The 25,555-nt window shown below is 34.6% G+C and overlaps 1 protein-coding gene and 1 pseudogene across 9 annotated transcripts in view; both read left to right on the top strand.

Annotated features, from left to right (window-relative positions):
- The window catches only part of LOC131506714 (disintegrin and metalloproteinase domain-containing protein 5-like), a 134,141-nt gene that overhangs the window by 98,434 nt on the left and 10,152 nt on the right, over window positions 1-25,555 (top strand). For all 9 annotated transcript variants that reach the window (XM_058720610.1, XM_058720609.1, XM_058720615.1 and 6 more), the window contains 5 exons: window positions 1,250-1,340; window positions 1,867-2,086; window positions 13,742-13,828; window positions 14,527-14,638; window positions 23,520-23,679. In XM_058720610.1, the coding sequence (XP_058576593.1) occupies window positions 1,250-1,340; window positions 1,867-2,086; window positions 13,742-13,828; window positions 14,527-14,638; window positions 23,520-23,679 (670 nt within the window). The remainder of the gene's footprint in view (window positions 1-1,249; window positions 1,341-1,866; window positions 2,087-13,741; window positions 13,829-14,526; window positions 14,639-23,519; window positions 23,680-25,555) is intronic.
- LOC131506254 (large ribosomal subunit protein eL15-like) lies at window positions 22,273-22,885 on the top strand (annotated as a pseudogene).

Genomic DNA, 25,555 nt, shown 5'->3' with positions numbered 1-25,555 from the left:
CTTTGGCCACCTTGGTGGGATTACTGGGGATGTCATGGGCTAGGAGCCTGGGATTCACTGAGGTAGTAGACCAGCTAGGGCACCCAGGCCCCTTTCCTGTCCATGCTATCAACATAGAAAGAGGGTGCAAATCGTGGTGCTTGCCAGCCCCTCCAACCCAAAGGAGTTTTAGTAACTTCCCTGCCATGAGGCAAGATTCTAAGGCTAGTTCTTTTATATTCTAGCTGCTCCTTTAAACCACAGCTTTTTATCTGTGCCAATAGGGTCCAGGGCTGGTATGGGCCAAGGACCCAGATCTCACTGAGAAAATTGTCAGCTGTGGTATCAGGATCCTGCTTTTGCCTATGCTATCAAGGTGGAGGGGATATGTTAACTGTGGTGCTTGCCAGCCCCTCTGACCCATAGAGAGTTCCAACAGCTCTCCTAGTATTTGGCGGAGTTCTAGAACTGCATCTTTTATATTTTAGTTGCTCTTTTAAATTGCATCTTTCCCCCCTGTGATTTCAGGGCAGATGAATCCGCTCATGGTCCCTCAGTCCTATCCCTCCCTACTGGAGCATCAAGGGTGGAAGTTTCCTTTGCTACCATGTCTCCACCTCTCTTGTGATTCTCTTTATGGTCTTTCTGTCTTTCACTGTGTAGAAGCCATTCAGTCAGTACTCAGTTCTTCAGGAGGAATTTCTCTATAAATAGATGTATATTTGGTGTGTCCATGGAAGGAGGAGAATTCAGGGTCTTCGTAAGTTGCCACTTGGGACTGGAGCCCTTCAAAATTCTTTTTTTTAGTGATTGTTAGCATACTAGGAAACAGAGATGAGAGCTTAAGTGTAGAAGAAGAAGAGTTAAGTCAAATGCTCTTTGGGTTTCTTATCAGCATTGCATTATAGATACTCTTTCTCTCCTGTTTCATTTGGACTAAGAACAAACTATGTTTTCACACTGGATAGGAAACTAAGACAGAAAGTAAACAATTTAGAGGACAAAGAGAGAGCTATGGCTACTTATATTCCTAATAATGTAACAGCATTTGAATAATTTTGCTGGTTATTTTCTGTTTGGTGCAGAACAAAGTCTATAGATTTAAAATGAGAAGCTCTCTTTTTAATCAGATTTACTCCAGCAACTTTTTAATGCTAGGCAATTATAAGCCTCCTTAGGTATCACATTATAATTTCCAAAGTGAGTTTATTATTTATATAATGATTGTTGGAATTATGTTTTGTAATTTACTTAAATTTTTTTCTTTCAGCTTCTAGAGGTGCTCCATTTGCTTGTTATGATGAAGTAAACTCAAGAGGAGATAGATATGGAAACTGTGGCCAAGACCATTGTAGTTATGCGTATGTATTTAGAAAATTATAATTTTGTTTGGGATGTTGGTTATATATTGCCAAGATCCTAGAATGTATATGATAATATATCTTATATCTTATTATATGGCAGTTTATCACACATTTCTTTGTTTCATGATCTGAGCTGAACAGTATTACCCATTGCCTACAAATAACATGTGTTCAGTGCCTATAATGTTATAACAACGATATTTATAGTGAGAATTATTTATCCTGTTTTACTAATGAGAGAATTGAAAACCAGTGATAATTTGCTCAAATTTCAGAAGCTAATATCAGACAGATCAGGGCTGTCAGGTTGCAAATATCATTATTTTTTCCCTTGCCACTTCGCCTCACAAAACAAAAAGAGTCACATCATACATAAGTCACTGTGCTCAAAAAGTTTGCTGAGAGAAAATTATTGAGACCTGGAGTTAAATTAGTAAGACACTTTTTAAAAAAAACTTAGGTATATCAGCAATTTATGTTATTTCAGTAAAAAGAGAATATTTTTTCTGCCTTATGCTTCTAGTCATCTTCTATGTGGAAAATTAGTTTGTGCTTGGCCACACAAAGAATTAGTGTCACGTGCAAATTTATCTGTGATTTACACACATGTACGGGAAGAAATGTGTGTATCTACATATCGGAACCAAAACAAGGCAAATAAAAATCCATGGACAACAATTGACAGTCCTGAAGAAAGAGATGATACATTTGTAGAAGATGGATCTGTGTGTGGTCCTGATATGGTAATTAGAACAACAACACTTAAAGTGTTTTAAGAATTTTTTTATGGTTATACTCATTTTGAACATACACCAAACAATTCATTTTTAAACAGACTTATTGAGATATTATTTACCATAAAAGTTACCCATGATGTGTACAAATATTTGCTTTTGATTAATGTATGGAATTGTACAACCATCACCACATCCAGTTTTAGAACATAGCATTACTTCCCCAAATTTCCCTCTTGCCCATCTTTCCCCATAAGCAGCACATCCTGTTTTCCCAGATACTAACATCTAACCATAATATGGTACATTTGTTATAATCAGTGAACTAATGTTGGTACATTCTTATTAAATAAATTCCATATTTCATTCAGATTTCTTTTACCTAAAGTCTTTTCCAGGATTCCGCTCAAGATACCACATTACAATTATTAGTTATGTATCCTTAAGCTTCTCTTGACAGTTTCTCATAGTTTCTTTGTTTTTGATGACCTTGACAGTTGAGGAGAACTGGTCAGATACACAGTAGAATGTCCCTCAAATTAAGATTTGTCTGATGTTTCTCTTATGATTAGGCTTGGGAGGAAGACCACAGAGGTAAAGTGCCTTTTCACCATATCATTATCAAATGTACATAACTTGTTGATGTTAACCTTGATGGCCTGCCTGATGTAATGTTTGTCACATTTCTCACTGTAAAATTACTCTTTATTTCCCTTTCCATGTTGTCCTTCCTTGAAAGAAGTTACTGTGCATAGTCCATATTTCAGGAGTAGGAAGTTATGTTTCACCTTGGGGGCTCAGTAGCTTGTCTATTTTTCTCCATTTATTTATTCAATCATTTATTTGTAAGATTATAGACTCACGGATATTTATGTTATAGTCTGGGTTATAAACCAGTGCTACTGTATTTCTTTCATTGTTCAACTTTTTCTAGCTTTGGCCATTGGGAGTTCTTTTAGTTGACTCATGTGTCTCTTTGACGAACTCCTAACATTTTGAGGTTTTTTTTGTTGTTGTTCTTTTTGAATGCTTCCTTACTTTCTGGAATCACAAGATGTTTATTCATATTGTATGTTTCCTACCCCAGTTTCTAAAATCAGCCATTCTCTAAGAAGCCCTGGTTCATCTGAATGGGAAATGGTATTTAGAAAACAAGATCTAGGTATTAATTGTGCTTTTTGCTACTGGAGTGTCACTGCTTCTGGTCCCATCAACAGACAGAGCTAGGAAATCTATATCTTTATAATATTCATGTCTATGTAAACATATGGATAAATACACATGAATATATGGTATATGTATACATGTATATATATTCACACTTACACTCATTATATGGGTGTGTGTGTATATATATATACCTACATTAAAAAGAATGAGGTCAAAATTATACTTCCAAATTGAATCCACAATATAAGGTTCATTCTAGCCTCCTACCTTTTCATATTTGTGACTGTTTTTAAAAAACCAAACAAAAGAAATAAAAAATATTTTATTCAAGAATTATTTGGGTTAATTCATTTTTCCTACGTGATGTGGTTAGATTATTTATTTGAAAACAGTACACTTTGGGATTTTCCCCTGTCCTTGTTCATTTTATTTTAGTTATTGATATGTGAAATATAAAGCAATTTTTAAGATTCAGAACTATATATGATTATACTCAGAGAATTATCATCTTTTTATCCTTCTACTCCATTCCCATTGCTACAAACTTTCTATCCCATTCCCATTACTCTCCCCTACTCCCAATAGAAAAACAATTAGTTTTTATTATTTGTTTCTATTATCTTAGTTTTTATTTAATTTCTAGTTATCTTACCTTTTAGTTTTTGCACAGTGGAGTTGATACGTGCATTTTTTATATCTCTTTTATTAAACAAAAATTAGTATACTATATATGATTTTTCACTTTTTGCTTAACACATTTTGTTGGAATTAATCAGCTTTAGAGTGCTTCCTTATTATTTTATATTTTCTGGCTGAATTTTATTTGATTTATTAAAATTAATGCAATTTTAAATTATGAAAAATACACATATCAAAAATGACTTGAAAATAGAGAAGAGGAAAAAGAGGAAAAAAGCATTCATACTATCATCACGTAGAGATAAATTCTCTGTATTTCAGAACACTTATTTCTAGTATTTTTAGTGATTATAATATGTTTTCACTGTTTTAATAATACAAAATTAATAAAAATGTAAATTATAAAGGTAATATATCTTTGAATAATTTTTGAAATGGCAAAAAATATGAAGAAGGATGACCATTACACAGAATCCGTTTACTTAGAATTAGCCACAGTTATTGGTGGTCTTTTTTTTCAATTAAACTTTTTATTTTGAAATAATTACACTTTAATGGAAAGTAAAAATAGTTCAGAGAGGCCTTGCCTATCTTTCACCTAGATTGTCTTAATGTCTTTAACCTGTATGATATAAAAAACAGGAAATTGACTTTGGTATAAACCTTATTTAGATTTCATCTCTTTTTATATGAGTGTGTGTGTGTGTGTGTGTGTGTGTGTGTGTGTGTAGTTCTGTGCCATTCTATAGCATGTGTATATTCATGTAACCACCACTACAATCAAGATACAGAACTGTTCCATCACAAAAAGGGAACTGTCTTATGGCTTCACTTTGTATTCATACCTCTCCCCTGTATCCCTAATCCCTCATTCTAATCAATTCTATATCTCTATAATTCTGTCATTTGGAGAATGTTATAATAATAGAATCACGTAGTAACCTGTAGAGATTAGTTTTTGTCAGCCAGGGTAATATCCTTGGAATCTATTTAGGAGGATGCATGTGTCAATAGTTTCTTCATATTTAGTGCTGAGTAATATTCCATTGTATAAATGTACCACAGTTTGCTTAACTATTCATTCTTAACCATTAAGAGTATTTGGGTTTTTCCAGTTTTCATCTATTACAAATAAAATTGCTATTGACATTTGTGTATAGGTTTTGTGTGGATGTAAGTTTTCATTTCCTGGAGTACAATTGCTGAGCCATGTGGCCAATGTATAAGTTCCTAAGGAATTGCAAATCTATTTTCCAGAGGGTTGTACCTTTTTACATACCCATCAGCAATATATGAGAGATCCAGTTCCTCTGCATCTTCACCAGCATTTGGTATAAACAATAATTTTTATTTTAGCCATAATAATAGATGGATAGTGATATCTCATTGTGGTTTTAAGTTGCATTTTCTTAATGGCTAATGATGTATATCTTTTCATGTGTTTATTTGCCATTTGTATATCACTGTCAATAAAATGTCTCCTGAAGTCTTTTTTGCATTTTCTGGTTGGATTTTTTTAAGTTTATTTATTTTTGCGAGAGAGAGAGTGAGTGAGGGAGGGGAAGAGAGAGTGTGAGACAGAGAATCGCAAATAGACTCTGCATGGTCAGCACAGAGACTGACTCAGAGCTTGAGCCCATGAATCACAAGATCATGACTTGAGCCGAAATTGAGTTGGATGCTTAACTGACTGAGCCACCAAGGTGCCCAGTTTTTTTTTTTTTTTTTTGGTCAAGTTTTGAGATTTCTATACTGGATGCTAGTTTTTTTTTTTTTAATCAGTTATGTGACTTATAAATATTTTCTTTTAATCTGTAGCTTAATTTTCATCCTCTTCACATGGGCTTTCATACTTTCAAGTCAACTCAAAAAGCGCTTTGCCTAGTCCTAGATACCCAAAGTTTTCTCCTATGTGTTTTTCTAAATGTTCTTTATCTTGAGTAAATTTTTGAATAAGGTGTGAGATTTAGGTCAAGATTTAGGTTAAGATTGTGGATAATGCATTATGGTTCTGCAGAGAAACAGAATAGTGTGTGTGTGTATTTACAGAGACAGAGGAATGGCTTATTTCAAGGAATTAGGTCATTTAACTGTGGGCGGTTGGCAAATTTGAAATCTATAGGGCAGGCAGGCAGTCTGGAAATTCAGTTAAGAGTTGATATTACAGTGTTGAGTCTGAATTCTGCAGAGCAGCAGGATGGAAACCCTGGTTGGTTTCTGTGTTGCAATCAGGAGAATAATTCTTTATTGGGAAAATGTCAGTCTTTGCTCGTAAGGCCTTCAACTGATTAGATGGATCCCACCCACATTATGTAAGGTAATTTGCTTTACTCAGTGTCTCCTGACTTAAATGTTAATTGCATCTAAAAATACCTTTCACACACAAAAAAATAAATAAATAAATAAATAAAATAAAAAAATAATAAAAAAAATAAAAATACCTTTCACATCAAACAACTGTGTGTCATACTTGACATGTAAAATTAGCCACCACAGTTGTGTAATTGCTCTGGTACCATTTGTGGAAAAAACTACACTTCATTCATTACATTGCTTTGCACTTTTGTTCAGAAACTATTGATCATACTTATGTGGGTATATTTCTGGGGTTTTATTGGTTTTATGTTCCTCTACCAATAACACAGTGTTGATTACGTTAGCTATATAAGAAACCTTATTTTGTGGTAGAGTGATTCCTTTCATTTTATTCTGTCAAGATTGTTTTAGGTATTCTATCACTTGTATTTACCAATATAATTTTAGAGTAAGCTTCTTTTTTTCTTACAAGCCAGCCTTGCTGAAATTTTAATAGAAATTGCATTAAACTTATATCAATTTATAGAGAATTGACATCTTGGTAACACTGGAACTTCCAACCCATGAACTTGGAATATTTCTCCATTTATTAAAGCTTTCTTTGATTACTTCTATCATCATTTTGCATTCTTCAAAAAACCAATCCAGTACATTATTTAAGTGTATACATATTTTTTTCATTTTCTTTTGAATGATTGTAATTATTAGAACTTTTTTTTATATAGTTGACACACAACGTTGCATTAATTTCAGGTGTACAACTTAGGGATTCAACTTCTTTTTATGTTATGCTATGATCACAAGTGTAGCTATCATCTGTCACCCTACAATGCTCTTACAGTACTACTGACTATAGTCCCTGTGCTGCACCTTTTATTCCATGACTTGTTCATTCCATAACCAGAAGCCTATATCTCTCATTCCCTTTCACCCATTTTGCTCATCCCCCCCACTTCCCTTGTCAACCATCAGTTTGTTCTCTGTATTTGTAGGCTGATTCTGCTTTTTTTGTTTGTTTACCCATTTTTGTTTTTTAGATTCCACATATGAGTAAAATCATATGACATTTGTCTTTCTCAGTCTGACTTCTTTCACTTAGCATAATACCCTCCAGCTCCATCCATATTGTCACAAATGGCAAGATCTCATCATTTCTTATGGCCGTGTAATATCAGAGCAGTACAGTACTGGCACAAAAATAGACACATAGATCAATAGAATAAAATAGAGAGCCTAGAAATAAATCCATGCTTGTGTGGTCAATTACTATATGACAAAGGAGGTAATAATATACAATGGGGGAAAAGACTGTCTCTTCAACAAATGGTGTTGGGAAAACTGGGCAGCTACATGCAAAAGAATGAAACTGAACCACTTTCTTACACCAGACACAAAAATAAATTCATAACGTATTAAAGATCTAAATGTGAGACCTGAGACCATACAAATCTTAGGAGAGAACACAGGCAGCAATTTCTCTGACATAGAAACATTTTTCTAGAGATGTCTCCTAAAGCAAGAGAAACAAATGTAAAAATAAACTGTTGGGACTACATGAAACAAAAAACACTTTTGCACAGTGAAAGAAATTCTTCTGTGCTTTTAAACGTTGGTTTCCTCATGTTCATTGTTAGTTTATAGAAATGCCATTACTTTGTGTGTGTGTATCTTGCATCCTGTAATGTTGCTGAACTAACATACTAGTTCCAGGATTTTTTTTCAGAGTTTCTTTGGGATTTTCTACATAGACAAATCATGTAACTTGGAAATATAGACAATATTGTTTCTTCCTCATCATTCTATATACTTTTAATTTCTTTTTATTGCTTTACTGCCATGGCTAAAACTTCTAGTGCAGTATTGAATATAAATGACAAAAGTGGACATCCTTGCCTTGTTCCTGATCTTAGGGAGGAAAGTGTTAGGGCTTTACATCACTAAACATGATGTTATTTGTAGTTTTGTTTTGTTTTCTTTTTGTAGATGCTCTTTATCATGTTGAACTAATTGTCCTCTACTGAGAGCTTTTATCTTGTGCCTTGGGTTTTTAATTTTTTTAAATTTTTGTCACATGTTTTTTTCTTTATCCTTTGATGTAGTCATATGATTTTTCTTCTTTATTTTGTTGATATGTTGGATTACACTGATAGATTTTTGAATGTTGAACCAGCCTTATATACCTGATACAAATTGTTCATGGTTTATAATTCTTTTTATACATTATTGGATTTAGTTTTCTAATATTTTGTTGAATAATTTCTGTATCTAAGTTCATGAGAGATATTGGTCTCTAGTTTTCTTTCTTTATACTGTGTTTATCTGATACTGAATATATTATATGAATTCATAAAATGAGTTTGGGAAGTGCCCCCTTCTTTTCTATTTTCTGGAAGAGATTATTTAAAAAATACATTAATTGGTCTTGAAATGTTGGTTGAATTCTCCCCTGAAATAATCTAGGTCTGGAGTTTTCTAAGGAACTTTTAAATTATGAATTCAAAGTCAGTTGTTATAAGTATCTTCATGTTATCAATATCTTATTGGTGAGTTTTGGTCATTCATGATTTTCTAAGAGTTGGTCCATTTCTTCTGAGTTTTTGAATTTATGTCTGTAAAGTTGTTCATGGTATTTCTTATCATCTCTTTTAATGTCTGAAGGATTGGGTAGTGATAACTTTGACTCAATTTCTAATACTGGTGATAGTTCTCTCTTTTTATACTTCTCAGTCTTGGTAGATATTCATCAGTTTAATATGGGTTTTCAAAGAACAATGTTTTTGTTTCATTGGTTTTCCACATCATTTTCCTATTTTCAGTTTCATTAATTTCTGCTCTTACTTTCTTTCCTTTTACCTTGGGCTTATTTTCCTCTTCTCCAGTTTCTTGAGGTAGTAACTTAAATTATTGATTTAAGGCCTTTCCTCATTTTGAATTTAAGCATCTTGTGCTATAAATTTCTGTCTCAGCACTGCTTTAGCTGTACCCCACATATTTTGGTATGCTATAGTTTCATTTCCTTTCAGTTCTATGTGTTATTTACTTCCTTTGGGAGTTCTTCTTTGACATGTGAATTATTTAGAAGTGTGGTGCTTCCTGAAGGGATAGGAGGAGTTTCCCCAGGCCAAGCAACAGCACGTCTCTCAGGGAGGAGGGGTGTATTAGAATCCTCCATTTGGTCCCTCCATCCCTTTCACCCCTACAGTTACTTTTATGTGTCTGGGTAGAGAAAGGACTCGCAGATCACTAGGATCTGAGAAGATCAAAAAAGCTTGCTGGGCTCATTTGTTTGTTATGTTTGCATCTCTCCTTCCGGTTGTACCCATCCAACCTGGTTCATCTAGACATGGTAGTGGCTTTCCTGGTTTGGCTGCTTGCTCTGTTTAGGCTCCTTCTCCAATATTACTTGCCTGTCCTGGCACTTCCTAGAGAAGGAAAGAATCTCTAGAGTTTCAAGTTAGTGGGGCTGTGGGGTAAAAGTAGCTTCTCAACTGGACTGTTTGCCATGACTAAGTTCCTCTTGCTGGTTTTGCCCAGCTGTCCCTTTATTAGGAGGAAGAGAGGAGAGTCTTAGGTCCCAAGTGGAAGGAGAAAGATTCCTCTGGCCATTTACTATCGGTGGGGTTCTAAATGCATCCCTCTTGCAGCTGGTGGTGTTAGTCTTGATATCCTCTGATGTTGTCAAAGGGGATAACATTTGATCTGGGGAAGGAATGAGCCTACCTGGATTGCCTTCTGGTACTAGTTTGAGGTGCAAGATCTGGATGGACTTCTGTTGGGTTGGAGCAGGGGGGAGATGGGGAGAAGCACAAGACACACTACTGTTCTTCCAGTTCAGGTCTCAAACCAACTCACCCTTTTTCTGACCACCACTGAGTTCTTCTTTTTGTCTCCCAAACCATTTATAATTTTATAATATTTTATAATTGTACTTAGCAAGGACACACAGAAACAGGTCTATGTTATCTTCTCTAGACTCAAAGTCATAATGAATTCTTTGAATATTTGTTGTGATATTGTTTATATTTCCTATAAATTTTGCTTCATGACTTTTCAGTGCTAAGTTATTCCTTTCGTGTGTGTGTGTGTGTGTGTGTGTGTGTGTGTTTGTGTGTTTGTGACTCCCCGCATCTTTTCCAGACAAATTAATCCATGTAATGATATATAAATGTATAAAGTCTAGAGTCTAATCAGCAGTAAAAGCAAGTCAAACAAGGTTCAGGCCCCTACCATATTGAAATAATTCTCAGATGAGGAATTCAGATCCCTCTTTGCCTTATTTCCAAGTTTGAATACATTTTCTTAAAAGTATTACATTTTGATCATGAATAATGTCAAATATTATTTCTCAGCATAAAAATGATGGGTCTTGGTTTTGGGTTGATTATATAAATAGGTGAACATACAATTTTGAGCAAACTAGAACCAGAGAGTTACTGTCTGACAAATTCAGAAGGAATTTGGTCTGGATCTTTAAAATAATATTTTACTATGAGGCTAGGAAACCAAGTCCAAGAAATTTTCCCTACCATATTTCACTTGAAATATTTATAAATATAGGTGAATGTCTCTCTTCCCAAGGTTCTGAAAGGCTGCTAACGTCCTTGGCCCGTCAGGAAGAACACATTCTTACTAAATGTGAGCTCTCTAGAAGTCTAGAACAGATATTATGGAACAGAAATCTTTTATCTATGATATTTTCATTTCATATACTGTAGTTTTTATTCTAGAAGTTCTGTTGGTTCTTTTTAAAAATGTTTATTTATTTTTATAGAGCACGCGTGAGCAAGCGAAGGGCACAGATAGAGGGAGAGAGAATCCCAAGTGGGGCTTGGACTCAGGAACCTTGAGATCATGACCTGAGCCAAAAGCAAAAGTCAGATGCTTAACTGACTGAGCCACCCAGGCGCCTCCTATTTGTTCTCTTTTTTTATATCTACTAATGCTTTTCTCATGTTCAGGTCCTTTTTATATCCTTGAGCCTATAAAGTTTGTTTATAACAGCTATTTTAACTTTCTTGTCTGTTATTTCCGTCACTTTTAACATTAGTAATTATGGGCTCCGTTGGCTTGATTTTTCTACTATTTATGGGCCACATTTTCCTCCTTCATATTTTTATTACATACTGAATCTTATGAATTGAGTATTATTGAATGACTTCTTGCTTTAAAAATAATTGAATTTCTTTAAATTACTTGCAGGTTAGTTTCCTTTCAAGACTTGTTACGTTCTTTTTAGGGCAGAGAGTAAATTTGCCGCACTTCTAAGTTATGGCCCTTTATGGTCTCTACTGAATGTTCTGTGAATTCAACAAGGTCTGTATGTTTGGGCTGGTAGGACCTTGGACAATTTCCAGACTTCTGTGATTTTAGAAATTGTTCATCTTACAGATGTTGATAATCTTTCTTTCTCTGGAAGTTGTTCTTGGTCAGTAATTCCCTCTTATGAAATAGTCTTCCCAGCAAATTCTAGCTTCCAGCCTCCTAAGCCTTCACTTACCCAAATCTCTGTCTATTAGATTTTTAAGCTGTGTTTGGGTGTCATCTCACTACACCTTAGTCAGGAAATTCCTTTTAAGCAGAGAGCCTGGACAGTGGGAGGCCTCACCTAATTTGTCTTTCTTTTTTCTGAGATAATAGTCTTGTGCTGCTTGTTTTCCATTCTCTAGAAATAGTTGTTTCCTATTCTTTACCTATTTTTCTACTTTTTTATGGTAGAAAGGTAATTTTGGACCCTGCTATTTTAATCTGACTGGAAGCATAAGTCCTTAATTTTTTTTTGAGCCTACATTGCCATGACAAATAAAGAAACAGTAAGAATATTGTTTCTGATGTTTGAGGAATCAGTGAGAATCAGTTACTAGTTTTAAACTGCTTTAGTTATAAAAGCATAGATACTAAATTGAGGATTAGGGATGCAACAAGTAGAAAGGAAAAGGGCTTCCTCACATACCATCAGAAAAATAAAAAAATAGAAAAGAAACCACAATTAATTTTCCTCATCATTTAATTCAGTCCTGTATAATTACATCATATCCCTTGGATCGTGAATTAGTAGTTTGTTTTCATGTGGCTTGATGCTTCTGAATGTAAAGGGTTCTAGTAAATCCTCCTGCAGCTTTGTAGTGTGGTCTGAAAATTGTCTAATTCATGCCAGCTTAAGCCCCACATCCTATATCTGTGAGTCTAATTCTTCAAGAATTTGTTAAATAAGTTTGTTAAATGAGTGAAAGAGAATGCAGGAGGCATTTCTGGTCACTTAGTGTATCTAGTTCATTGGCTTCCAGACATTATATCTGGGTAAGGATACAGTTAGACAAGGTCTACTCCATTTTATTTCTAAGCTTACCATTTAAAAAAAAATGTTTACTTTTGAGAGAGAGAGAGGGAGAGAGAGAGGAGCAGAGAGGGAGAGAGAGAATCCCAAGCAGGTTCCACACTGTCAGTGCAGAGCCCAAGTTGGGACTTGACCTCATGAACTGTGAGATCATGACCTGAGCCAAAATCCAAGAGTCAGATGCTTAACCATCTGAGCCACACCAGCACCCCAACTGACATATATTTTTTGAGAGAAAGTCTCAAGATGTGCTTGCTAAATTCAAATTTATTTCTATATAATATATTTTGATAACAGTCCATGAAAATAACCAAAGTTTCAGTAACATCTTGCTCATCTGGAAGCATGTGGAATACAAATTTGATCTGTGGTCTCTTTCCCCTTCAATTCTAAATGATAGTGTATCAGATCTCTTTTTTCCAGTGTCCCGGTCCTCCTCTTTCTGCACACCTGGTTGTTACTATGATCCAACGACAAAATTTACTCAAAAAGTAAAACCCTTTCACAAAGTACTGAATTTACTGAAAAATTTTCTATAAATGAAAAAAGTCACAAAAATTAATGCCATAAATTAGAACAGTGTAAATCCACAAATTAAACATTCCTTTTCTTTGAAGGCTTTTTAGCCATCTCATAGTTGGGAGTCTTTCATTGCCCTATTATCTCAAATAATTATCTGTCATCCTTGCTGTTCTCTTTCTCCTCATTTTTTTTTTAACATGGAATCATAAGCTGTCTTCCTTTGTTGCTCATACCGTGATATTAAGATCTCAACATCCCACCTCATAGTTCTCAACCTTAACTGCTTGCAATAATGAGGGGACCCTGTCCCCAGAAATTTCGATATAAATGTCTCAGATGCAGCCCAGGCATGGGTATTTTTTTTAAACGCTTTTTAGATAATTCTTGAACTCCAGGAACTAGTCAAATTATTCTTCCAGATAGTTCTCTTTTTAAGAGGGTTTCTAGTGTTAGATGGTAAGAAAATAAAACTTCTAACTTCTCACATGTGGTTACATCTTTATAATCTGAAGGCACATAGTTTATTTCACATTTATTTCAATGTTTCAATTATCACCTTTTTTTTGGAATTTTTTGCCAATTCTTGAAAGTATGAATTATGAAATTTTCTTGTATTTTTCTTCTGTATTATCCAGGCACACAATCTGATTATTATGCCTATTTTCACTTCCTTTTGCTTTCAGTACTGTGTCAACTTTAACTGTGTAGAAATTCAATACCAGGTAAATTATCAGACGTGCAATTCTTCTCATCATTGCAATAGCCATGGAGTAAGTAATTTCAATTTTCATTTTAAGCAACATGCTTTAACATTTCAGTAAACAGTTTGGAGACTTTTTAAAAAATCATTAAAATGGCTAAAAATCATTTTCATGCTTCTAGGTGTCATTTAATAGTCTATAATTTATAACTTCAATCTCATTTTCTCAAGAAGTCTTGCCAAACTGTTTATTAGAGAAGATAAAGTAGAAACATTTAAGATGACTCTGGATGTATAAAGTATTTGGTAAATATATGGTGCAAATGTGCTATATGCACCATGAATTACTATTCAACCAAAATAATCTTATTTTCACAGAGAGGAGGTAGAAACTAGTAAACAAGGTCATTAGAATTTTCTTACTAGTCTTGCTCGTTAGAATCTGGGCTGTTCTGTGAAACTATCAACTAAATGATAATTAGAGGCATGTTACCGGTAATTACCAATATTTGGGTCTGGTTGTGGAAAGAGATGAAGAATTTTTTAAAAAATGCTTTGGCAGCAGAAGCTAAATATACTTACTAAAGTATGGACAATTTCAAGAGAAAATTTGTGAAAATTTATTGAATTTGTCTATTCAAGTTAAATTCTCTGGAATGGATAAACTCTCTGAAATAAATTCTCTGTTGAATAAGTATAGAATATTCATTGGTCTCTATTGAACCATCTTGGTCCACAAAACAACGTTCTATTTTCTGATTACTCCAGATTTGCAACAATTTGAATCATTGCCATTGTCAAAATGGGTTTGCTCCTCCTGAATGCCTGGAGAAGAAGGGAGAATTTGGAAGCATAGATGATGGACACATACCTCCATCTGGTTAGTGTCTTTCAAATTTCATTATTCAAAGATAATATGTAAGAGAAGAAATTAAAGTATAGATTCCAAGCTAGGTTGCAAAACAACTGATACCAATAAGCATGGTTTTGTTTTATTTGTAAGATTTTTAAAAATCTAAGACGGTAGAAGTTTGTTCTGTACTTTTATATTTTTTTAATCTTTTTTTTTTTTAACATTTATTTATTTTTGAGAGACAGAGAGAGACAGAACGTAAGCAGGGATGGGCAGAGAGAGAGGGAAACATAGAATCTGAAGCAGGCTCCAGGCTCTGACCTGTCAGTGCAGGGCCCAATGTGGGACTTGAACTCACGAGCCGTGAGATCATGAGCTGAGCCTAAGTTGGATGCTTAACCGACTGAGCCACCCAAGCACCCCTGTTTTATACTTTTATATTAATATTGATGTGGTTTACTAACAAAAAGTACACCCAATTAAATGTTAGACAATTTAAAAGTAGAAATTTCAGTGCATAAAATTTGACTAGTTAATTTAGATTGTTCACTTAGGGTTGTCTTATACATTTCTGGTTTAAAATAGTGTTTGTTAGTAGTTGTTGTTATATCAATGCCACCAGAATTTTTCAAGCTATCTTTTATTCCTTTCTGCTGCATTGTAAGGGTTCTCATGTAATCTTTAGAAATATCCTCTCTAGAATCTCTTCCCTGAGTTTTCTGAGTAGTATTTTGAGTTTAAGCAGATCTAGGCAGGCCTGGGTATATCTGGGGGATAGTTCCTGGTTTTAGAAGATATTGGAGCCCACCTAGAATAACCTGGAATCAGAGGCTAGCCGTCCTTACCCCTTTCCTTTTGGGGAAAATCATGAAATTCCTTGGCAGATTTACATGAAGCTTGGATACTAGGGGAAAGGTAAACCTAGGGTGACGAACTTTTTACAGAGTTAACACACAGCCATATTAGACTCTGTTTTAGAACCCCCACCCAAAAAAGGGAATAATAATTTAACATGCAACATATAAGTATATATATATATATTTATTTTTACATATTTATTTATTTTCACATAAATATGTATAAAATAGATGTTTATTTAAATTTATATTATTCTGTGTTATTGATTGTTTTGTTACATAAATGCTCTTATTTAAGCAAAACACTAATAGAACTCATTACCAGTGTCAATTGATAATAGTTTATAGTACAACAAATTAAGCAAATAATATATGTGAGCAAAAATATAACAATATTTAATAAGGATAATATTTTAAAATATATTGTTTAATATAGCAATTGATGTTTACCTCTTTTTAAAAGGTCTTTACTGGATATTTAAATTTTGTAGCTATCCTGTTGTATATTATTAAGATTCATAAATGTAAGACTTTTCAAAAGGACAGTATAAATATAATAGGATTAAATATATGCTCTATATTTAACAAAAAATAACAATGACATGATTCTTTTTGTCCTATGATATGGTCAGGTGTAATTTTGACCCTTTCCATTTAATTGTCCAATTATCCTTCTCTGAATTGCTTGCAGACTTTCAGACATCCTTTCTTTTAAGCAGCAGCAAAATGGAATAGAGCCAAATATATAATTCCTTTTGACTTGAAGCTCTGCTTTATCAAGCCACTTACTAAATTCAGGTGTCTGTCCATTGTGATGGCATCAGCCAAGGATCTTTTCAACAAATGTATTTGAACATGGCATACTTTGGGCTTTATTTACTAGACACAGTAGGTTTTTAGAATTGTAGAAATTAGTTTGCAGGTCTCCAAAAACTTTCATTAGCTTTGTTTCTACAGGTGTCTTCTGGTAGACCAGGTATCTTATCAATCAGTTCCTTTGCATATTTAAATTCATCATACAGGCTACCCGTTTCAAAAATTCTCATCATTTTTAAACAGTGCAAAGCACATTGGATGTCATAAGTAAAATCTTTTTTTCTTAGGGAACATGGTTAAAGCATAGAAGTAATTTGAGTTTGTGAAATTTAAGTTTAATTACAAATAAATTACAATTTTAATTGGGACCTGAGAAGGTCCTATTTAACTTCTTGCCTTTTTCTAGTTACATTTTTTGAATTCTTAAACAGCCTTATTTCCATTATTTCATTGTATGAGTTGATGTCACAGCCTATGTGAAATTTTCCCCCCTAGGATTCACATATTATCAAATTGTTTCAGAGAAACAGTTTGTCAATTTCTGTTTTTACTGCAACCTTTCTTTCTATTTGAATCCTCAATGTATTGAAAAATTATAGAAGTACATTCTTCTTGTCCAGCGTTTAAAGAAAAAGGTGTTATGTCAGGCCAGTATTTTCAACACATTTTCTATAGCCGGTAACACTAAGAGCAATCTTGTGCGTGTCCACTTCTGAAGAAGCATCACCTTCCATTTCATAAAGTTTAAAAAATCCCATTATGAGCTTCTACACACTTTGAGGAAACGAAAGTGACCAAAAGCTTTCATGATGAAAGCCTCTATATCACAGGTAAACATATCTCACTCCATTCAGCATTGTGTCCAAGGTGTATAGGATATTTAGCAGGTAGGATCTTTTCCTTGTCTTTGATAAGAAGTTTATAGACTGGATGGGACTTGCAGAAGTTTACATTTGCACTGCCTGTTAAGTATGCATACAGATGAGCAAAGTCTAGTTTAGATTTGAGCAAGATAACAAAATTTTTCTTTATCTTATCTATAATTTCATTAAAATTTGCATAGAAATTAAGAAACTTTTTAAACTTCATTTTTGAAATCAATTTACATCAGAGCTGGAGAAATACTTTCCTGCCATATTCACTTGGTAGGACAGAATCCTTGCTACACTTAAGGGGCCAACAGATGTTATCAAAATTTTCACATTTTTCTCCCACCGGAAATTTTAGTGTAATCAGCGAATCAGGAAATGTAACTTCATTTGGTTTGGTAGGGGAATGAGTGATAGGGCAGTGCATGTTTGTTCTTATAGTGTGCTCAAGCTAATTTGCTGGTTATTTTTGTCGGGACTTTTGGTGTCTTTTGGGGAGAGAAAAGTTTTTTGTTTGTTTTTATTTGGGAAACAAAAAGTGGAGTTGATTTAAACATACTTGCTTATTTCATCCAAGAAATTTGAGATTCAACCTCCAAATGTGCTTTCACATACCTATTGCATATTCCTTTTTTATTGAGATATAATTGACATAGAGCATTATGTTAGTTTCAGGTGTACAGTATGATTCAATATTTGTATACATTGTGAAATGATTGCTATAAGTCTAGTTAGCATCTATCACATACATAGTTGTAGGTTTTTTTTCTTGTGATGAGAACTTTTAAGATCTATTCTGTTAGAAACTTTCAAATATGCAATACAGTATGACTTACCATAGTTACAATGCTATACATTGCACTCCTAGGACTTGTTTATTTTATAACTGGAAGTTTGTACCTTTGACCCTCTTCATCCATTTCATTTACTGCCACTCCCACACTTCTGGCAACCATCAATCTGGTCTCTGTATCTATGAGCTTGTATTTTTTTTTACATATAAATGAGATCATACAAATGTACTGTCTTTCTGTCTGACTGATTTCACTTAGCATAATGACCTTGAGGTCTATCCATGTTGTTACAAATGGTAAGTCTTCATTCTTTTTATGGCTGAATAATATTCCATTATATATATATAAAACCCCATTTTTTTATCCATTTATTCATTGATAGACATTTAAGTTGTGTCCATATCTTGGCTGTTATAAATAATGCTGCAGTGAACATGGAGATGCATATATAGTTTTGAGTTAGTGTTTTCATTTTCTTTGGCTATGTACCCAGAAGTGAAATTGCTGGATCATATGGTAATTCTATTTTTAATTTTTTTAAAACATGTGAGGTGATATCTCCTTATGGTTTTCACTTGTATTTCCCTCTTGATTAGTGATGTTGAGCACCTTTTCATGTATGTTAGCCATTTGAATGTTTTCTTTGGAAAAATTTCTATTCATGTCTTGTGCCCATTTAAAAATCAGATTATTTGTTTGTTTGTTTGTTTTTTTCCTGTGAGTTGGATGAATTCTTAATATATTTTGGATATTAACCCCTTATTAGATATATTATTGGCAAATATTTTCTCTCATTCAATGGGTTGTCTTTTAATTTTGTTGATGGTTTCCATTGCTGTGCAGCTTTTTAGTTTGATGTAGTCCCGCTTGTTTATTTTTGCTTTTGTTGTTTTTACTTTTGATGTCAGATTTCAAAAAATTATCACCAAATCAATATCAAGGAGCTTACTACCTGTTTTATTCTAGGAGTTTTATGGTTTCAAGTACATTCAAGTCTTTAAAACATTTTATATTAATATTTGTATATTATGTAGAATAGTCCAATTTCATTCTTTAGCATGTGGATAACCAGTTTTCTCAATACCATTAATTTAAGAGACTGTCCTTTCCCCATTTTATATTCTTGGCTCCTTTGTCATAAAATAATTGACCATATATGTGTGGGCTTATTTCTGCATCCAAATTATTTTTGTCATATTGTGTAATATGCTCTTTGGTTATTTATATTTTCAATCCAGTGGTATTAAAAATAGTCATGTAGGGTCACCTCATGACTGGGTGAGGGTCACCTCACCCAGTTGGTTAAGCATCTGGCTCTTGAGTTGGGCTCAGGTCATGATCTCAGAGTTCATGGGTTTGAGCCCCATGTCAGGCTTTGTGCTGACAGTGCAGAGCCTACTTGGGATTCTCTCTCTCTCTCTGCCCCTATCTCTTTGCCCCCGCTCCACTCATGTGCTATCTCTCTCAAAATAAACAAACTTAAAAAAAAATAGTCATTTAGTTTTCATGTTCAGTGATGTCCGGGTCATGCTGGTGTTAGTATTGTAATGATTCTGATTATCATCATCTGACCTCTTAGAAAACATGATTATAATATTGACAATAAGAAAAATTATATTAGCACTCTCTTGACACAAAGCACAACAGTTAATCCAAAGACTAAGTCAAAGATGGACTGTTAATGATTTCAATACCCTTAGGCTGCACACTTAAGTTGCATCACTCAAAATGAACCACAAATTAGGGGTGCCTAGGCGGCTCAGTCACTTAAGTGTCCGACTTCGGCTCAGGTCATGATTTCACAGTCTGTGAGTTCGAGCCCCGCGTCAGGCTCTGTGCTGACAGCTTAGAGCCTGGAGCCTGCTTTGGATTCTGTGTCTCCCTTTCTCTCTCTGCCCCTCTGCCGCTCATGCTCTGTCTTTGTCTCTCAAAAAATGAATAAACGTTAAAAAAAATGGACCACAAATTACAATTGTCAACATCTGCAGTCAGAGTTAAAAACAGCAACCATAGAAGGCGGATAATTTATGCTTACTCATTTGACCCCAAAACAACGTTGCTTTTAGTTCCTGTTTTTTTTAACTTCCAAATGGATTTTGTTCTTTAACTTCAACCTTCCAAACCAGTTTTCATAACTCAGAAAATTTTGCATCTCAGTATTGGATTATTTGGTATTTGAGACTTCCCATATGACAACTTTGATGGTCCCAGGCCAATGTTCATGGTTGCTTTCCCTATATCACTCTGGGTCCAAATGGCAGTAGAATGGTGGCACTTGAACCTGGGATCAGAGGAAACCTTTTAATCCAACTAGTTTCCCTTGGTCAGCTGCCAAAAAGTCTGTCTTAATCCCTTATATTCTGGGGCCTGTAGGTCTACTATGAAAGCTCCTCAGGCAGGAAGAATCCTCTCTTATTCATGGATGAATCAGTGTTTTTTGTTTTATTAAGGCCTCCAGCTGATTGGATGAGGCCTACTCACATTAAAGAAAGCTATCAGCTTTACTTAGTCTACTGGTTTAAATGTTAATCTTATTCCAATTCACACTCACAGAAACACCCAGGATAATATTTGACCAAATATCTGAGCATGTTGTGGCCTAGTCAAGTTGGACACATAAAATTAACCAGCACACACACTAATAATAGTATTTGCTAATAGGAAGATACTAGGAGCCCCTCGCTATAAAATTTTTTTGGTAGGGTATACTTACCTGTATACATAGATTCTTCTTTTTTTTAATTAATTAATTAATTTTGAGAGAGATAGACAGAGTGAGTGGCGGAGGGGAAGGGGGGGGGGGGCGGAAAGAGGATCTGAAGTGGGCTCCGTACTAATAGCAGAGTGCCTGATGCAGGGCTTGAACTCTCAAAGCATGAGATCATGACCTGAGCTGAAGTCAGACACTCAATTTACTGAGCCACCCAGGCATCCCTGATTATTCTAAATAAACCTGGAATCTATCTATTTATGGCAGAATAGCCAATTGGAGAAACTGGGTAATCATGTAAGCTGCATAATTAACAGTGCCATTCATGACTACTTTACTCAAAGCTCTCATCTGTTTTTTTCTGAAATCATTCTGAATGTAGGGGAAAAAAGAAAAGAAGGGAAACTTTTAGGAGTTGCAGCTGATGGATTTAAGCTCTTTCATGAAAAACAAAACAAAACAAAACAAAACAACAATAAAAAAACCCACCTTTTTTCTGTATCTGATGTTTGTCTATAAAGTTTGGCAGGGGTAAGACCTCTGTTTTAGGGAGTCTGATTTAACAAACTCTTGAGCCATAAAGGCTAAGACATTTGGGGTAATAAAAGGGAGGAGGTGAAACACCATTAATAGTTAAATGCCTGAAAAATTCACTACACCTTTGGAATTAAGTAAAAGAAGCTTGAGAGAAGATTATTGGGGACTAATCTTAACCAATGTAAAATGGAGACCCAGAGTAAATAAGTGAATAAATATTCTTTCATGGTGGTTACTAGTAGTGCCTGTTAAAACTAGACAATAGGAGGTAAAGATGTAAGACCAGTTTTTTGGGGGGGTTTCTAGAAATCCTACTCATGTTCTGAGGCTTTCTGGGCATATATTACATTCCTTTTCGAATAACCCATGTGGCATCATTGATTATCCAAAAGACTATAAAAGTAGCTGAGAATCAATCTGCAGTATTTGGCCAGAGAGGATACCCTCTTCATCTGATTCACTGGCTTTCTGATTACAAATATAATGTCATCCTCATTCCAGAGGTATTGGAAACCCCAATCACAAGCACAAAGTAGACTGGAAAAGTGTTGCTCCTAGTTTGAACTGACTTGAAAAATGCTACAGGAACTAAAAGAGAAGCACTGGGGCAGTCTTCAGAGGAGTATATTAAGCCCTGAGCATGCACAACTGTAGCTGGGGGGTGGCTCCTCTACTTATCAGATCCTCCATTGTTTGAACTAGCAGAGAACAGTATTCTATACCAAATTAAAAAAAAAAAAACTTGCCAATAAATTTTGGAGAAAGCAGAGCTTGATAACATTATAAACCCAGATCGGTGGCTGGTATATACAATGTGGTGGAAGTTGAGTACCCATATAGGTCAGATGCTTAGGAATGAATATAGATGTCAGCTGAGAATGAATAAGAACTGATGAGGAAAATGTAGATATTAACATCAGTCAAAAATGGGTCAAAGTCAAGTTTGGCCATGCATTCTACAAAATAATTCTAGAGCCATCTTAATTTCCTATGGCTATATATTTGATTAAAAACTTAAGAGGAGAAAGACTTTTTTCTTTCTGTCTGGTGGCAGCTATCAGCTCAAAGGTAAGCCAAGATGGGCGATAACAAGTACATCCAGGAGCTATGGAAGAAGAAGCAGTCCCATGTAATGTGCTTTCTTCTCAGCGTGTGTTGCTGGCACTATCGCCAGCTCTCTGCTCTCCACAGCCCCCTTTCCAGCCCCCCTAGCTGATAAAACCCTTAAAGCCCACAGACTGGGAGTACAAGGCCAAGCAAGGTTATGTCATACATCAGATTCGTGTGCGACATGGTGGCCATAAATGCCCAGTCCCTGAGAGTGTTACCTATGGCAAGCCTGTCCATCATGGTGTTGACCAGCTAAAATTTTCCCCAAACCTTCAATCTGTTGCAGAGGAGTGAGCTAGGTGCTACTGTGGGGTTCTAAGAGTCTTGAATTCTTACTGGGTTGGCGAAGATTCCACATACAAATTCTTCGAGATTATCCTCATTGATCCATTCCATAAAGCTATTAGAAGAAACCCCTACACCCAGGGGATCACCAAACCAGTCCACAGGCACAGGGAGATGGGAAGGCTGACATCTGCAGACCACAGAGCAGTGGCTTTGGAAAGGGGCACACTATCGGTGGTCCTCCCCATGCAGCATGGAGAAGATGCAATACTCTTCAGTTCTGCTGTTACCACTAATATAAATAATGCTCGTAAAATTCTTACCTAATAAACAATGTAGGACAGTAAAAAAAAAAGAACTTAGTTAAATAATTTAGTTATTTAGTGAGTACAAATTTTTAATATTTAGAAAAAATATATAATGTAATGTAAGAGAAATTAAATGCCACATTTCTCAGATTTAATTCTCATGTATAGGTACAATCCCAATACTCTCTATGATATACATGTTTGAATTTTGGATAAGCTATATCAGAAAGAAGTTGAAGAAATGGTTGCAAGCATTAAACGTATACTTCATGAAGGAATATTACCTTCAATCAAATAAATCTATACTATAAATCTACTATAGGGTGTAAGGTTGGAAATTCCTGAGCAATAAAGCACTAGTAGCAGCCCATTTTATATTTTATATGTTAGTTTAAATGTTAATTTATATGTTAGTTTAATTCATATTTTATATGTTAGTTTTAATAGTTTGTATGTTAGTTTAATATTGTAATATATTCATAAAATATGAGTGAAATGTTTAGTGTTTGGGAATAATGTTGGTAATGATATCCTCTACATATTTTCATTTGGTTAATAAAATTTCTAATATAATTTGAAATTATGAGTATAATATGAAATTACCTATAATTTTCCATTACAGGTAAAAGTGATTTGGGGGGACGATCTACCACTCCTTCAAAACACCGATTTGAACTCATTTTCTACATTTCTCTACCTCTGCTCATCATCACTGCTGCTGTTGTAATAAAGCAGAATAAAATAAGAGAGCTGTGCTACAGGGGGGAAACTGAAAGTGACAGGTATGTTTTTGTTTACTCTTACTAAATTCAATGAGTCAAGAAAAAACTATTCCTGTTTCATCAGGGATAATCTAAGACAGGAGGTAGAACAATATGAGGCGAGGCCCAGGGAAATATTTCAAATCCGTCTGATGTCCTCCTTTTTTTTGTTGTTTCCTAGTTTTACTCCTTACTATAACCATTCATTTTACCACTAGTATCACTTTCAGAGGAGCTATAGCTGCCAAGAGTATTGTGGAGGTCTGTTCAGCCTCTTAGTCTACCAATTCTGTCTTCGGCTTCATGAGAATATGTAATACTGCATCTCAAGGAATTTTTTAGATACAGTACTCAGACCAGTAACAAATGACTTTATTAGAATGGCTCTCTCAGCTGAAAATAGTATTTATGAACCTGCTTCCATAATATTTATTTTCCTAAGTATTGATGCTGCTAATTTATAAAAATATTTCTTAACCAGAAATTACATGTGCAGTTTATAACACAGGTTAGGACACAGAAGGCAGCGTCATGAAATGGGAAAAAATTACATTTTAGCCTCAGAAAACCTATTTTTAATGCCTAAATCTTGCATGCAGAAACTATGGCACCTTGAGCAAGTGATTTAATCTCTATGTTCTTAAAATTATTCTCTATAAGAAGGACAGATTCCATATGTTTTTACTCCTATGTGGATCCTGAGAAACTTAACCAGACCATGGGGGAGGGGAAGAAAAAAAATGGTTAGAGAGGGAGGGAACCAAAACATAAGAGACTCCTAAAAACTGAGAACAAACTGAGGGTTTATGGGGGGTGGGAGGGAGGGGTGAGTGGGTGATGGGTATTGAGGACACCTGTTGGGATGAGCACTGGGTGTTGTATGGAAACCAATCTGGCAATAAATTTCATAATAAAAAATATTATTCTCTATAACTCTATACAATGAGAGATAATAAGCTTCCCTTATTATTTTCAAAAGTATAATAAACTTTTGGGTATATAAAACTAGTAAGTGAAATCACCACATTATCTGTAATCTGTTACACAAATATTTAGTCATAATTATTAAGCCCCTTATTCATAATTTACTATGTTTTTCCACAGAGCGATTTACCTCTAGTTCTAACTTCCAGGAATTGGTAGAAAGAGAAGACATGAATATATTATGAAAGGAAGAAAAAAATAGGAATATATAGAAAAATTAACTGAAATTTTTGACTGCTACTTTAAGGCTTTAGCTTAATTTGACCAGAGGAGTTAGGGGTATCATAGAAGCAAAGGGCCTGTCTGTACGTATGTGGGCTTATAAATAATTCAATACATGTAAAAGTAAGATGAGAGGAGTTAGCCAACAAAGCAAGGTGGCTGATGGCATTTGTTCTAATATTAAGCATCTATCTATAGATGAATGCATAAAGAAGATGTAGTAGATATACACAATGGAATATTACTCAGCTATAAAAAATAATGAAATCTTGCCATTTATAACAACATGGATGGAACTAGAGTGTATTATGCTAAGTGAAATCAGTCGGAGAAAGACAAATATGATTTCACTCATATGCAGAATTTAAGAAATGAAACAAAGGAACCAACAAGCAAAAAAAAAGACAAACAAAAAGCAGACTCATACATACAGAGAACAAACTGGTTGCCAGATAGGTGGTGGGTTGAGGGAATGGATGAAATAGGTGAAGGGGATTAAGACTACACTTACCTCAATGGACACTGAGTAAAATGATTGTTGAATCATTATACCATACACCTGAAGGTAATATAACACTCAGAGTATGTTAATGTAATTCAAGAAAGACAAAAAAGAATTGTACCTGTTTTACTTTGTTGGAAAGAGACATTTAATGAGTCACTCTGTTTCTTTGAAAAATAGTCACTTAGT

This window comes from Neofelis nebulosa, chromosome 3 (assembly GCF_028018385.1).
Source record: "Neofelis nebulosa isolate mNeoNeb1 chromosome 3, mNeoNeb1.pri, whole genome shotgun sequence".
Classification (NCBI taxonomy): domain Eukaryota; kingdom Metazoa; phylum Chordata; class Mammalia; order Carnivora; family Felidae; genus Neofelis; species Neofelis nebulosa.
Note: the sequence above shows the minus strand (reverse complement) of the source record. Positions and strands in the feature narration are given on the sequence as shown.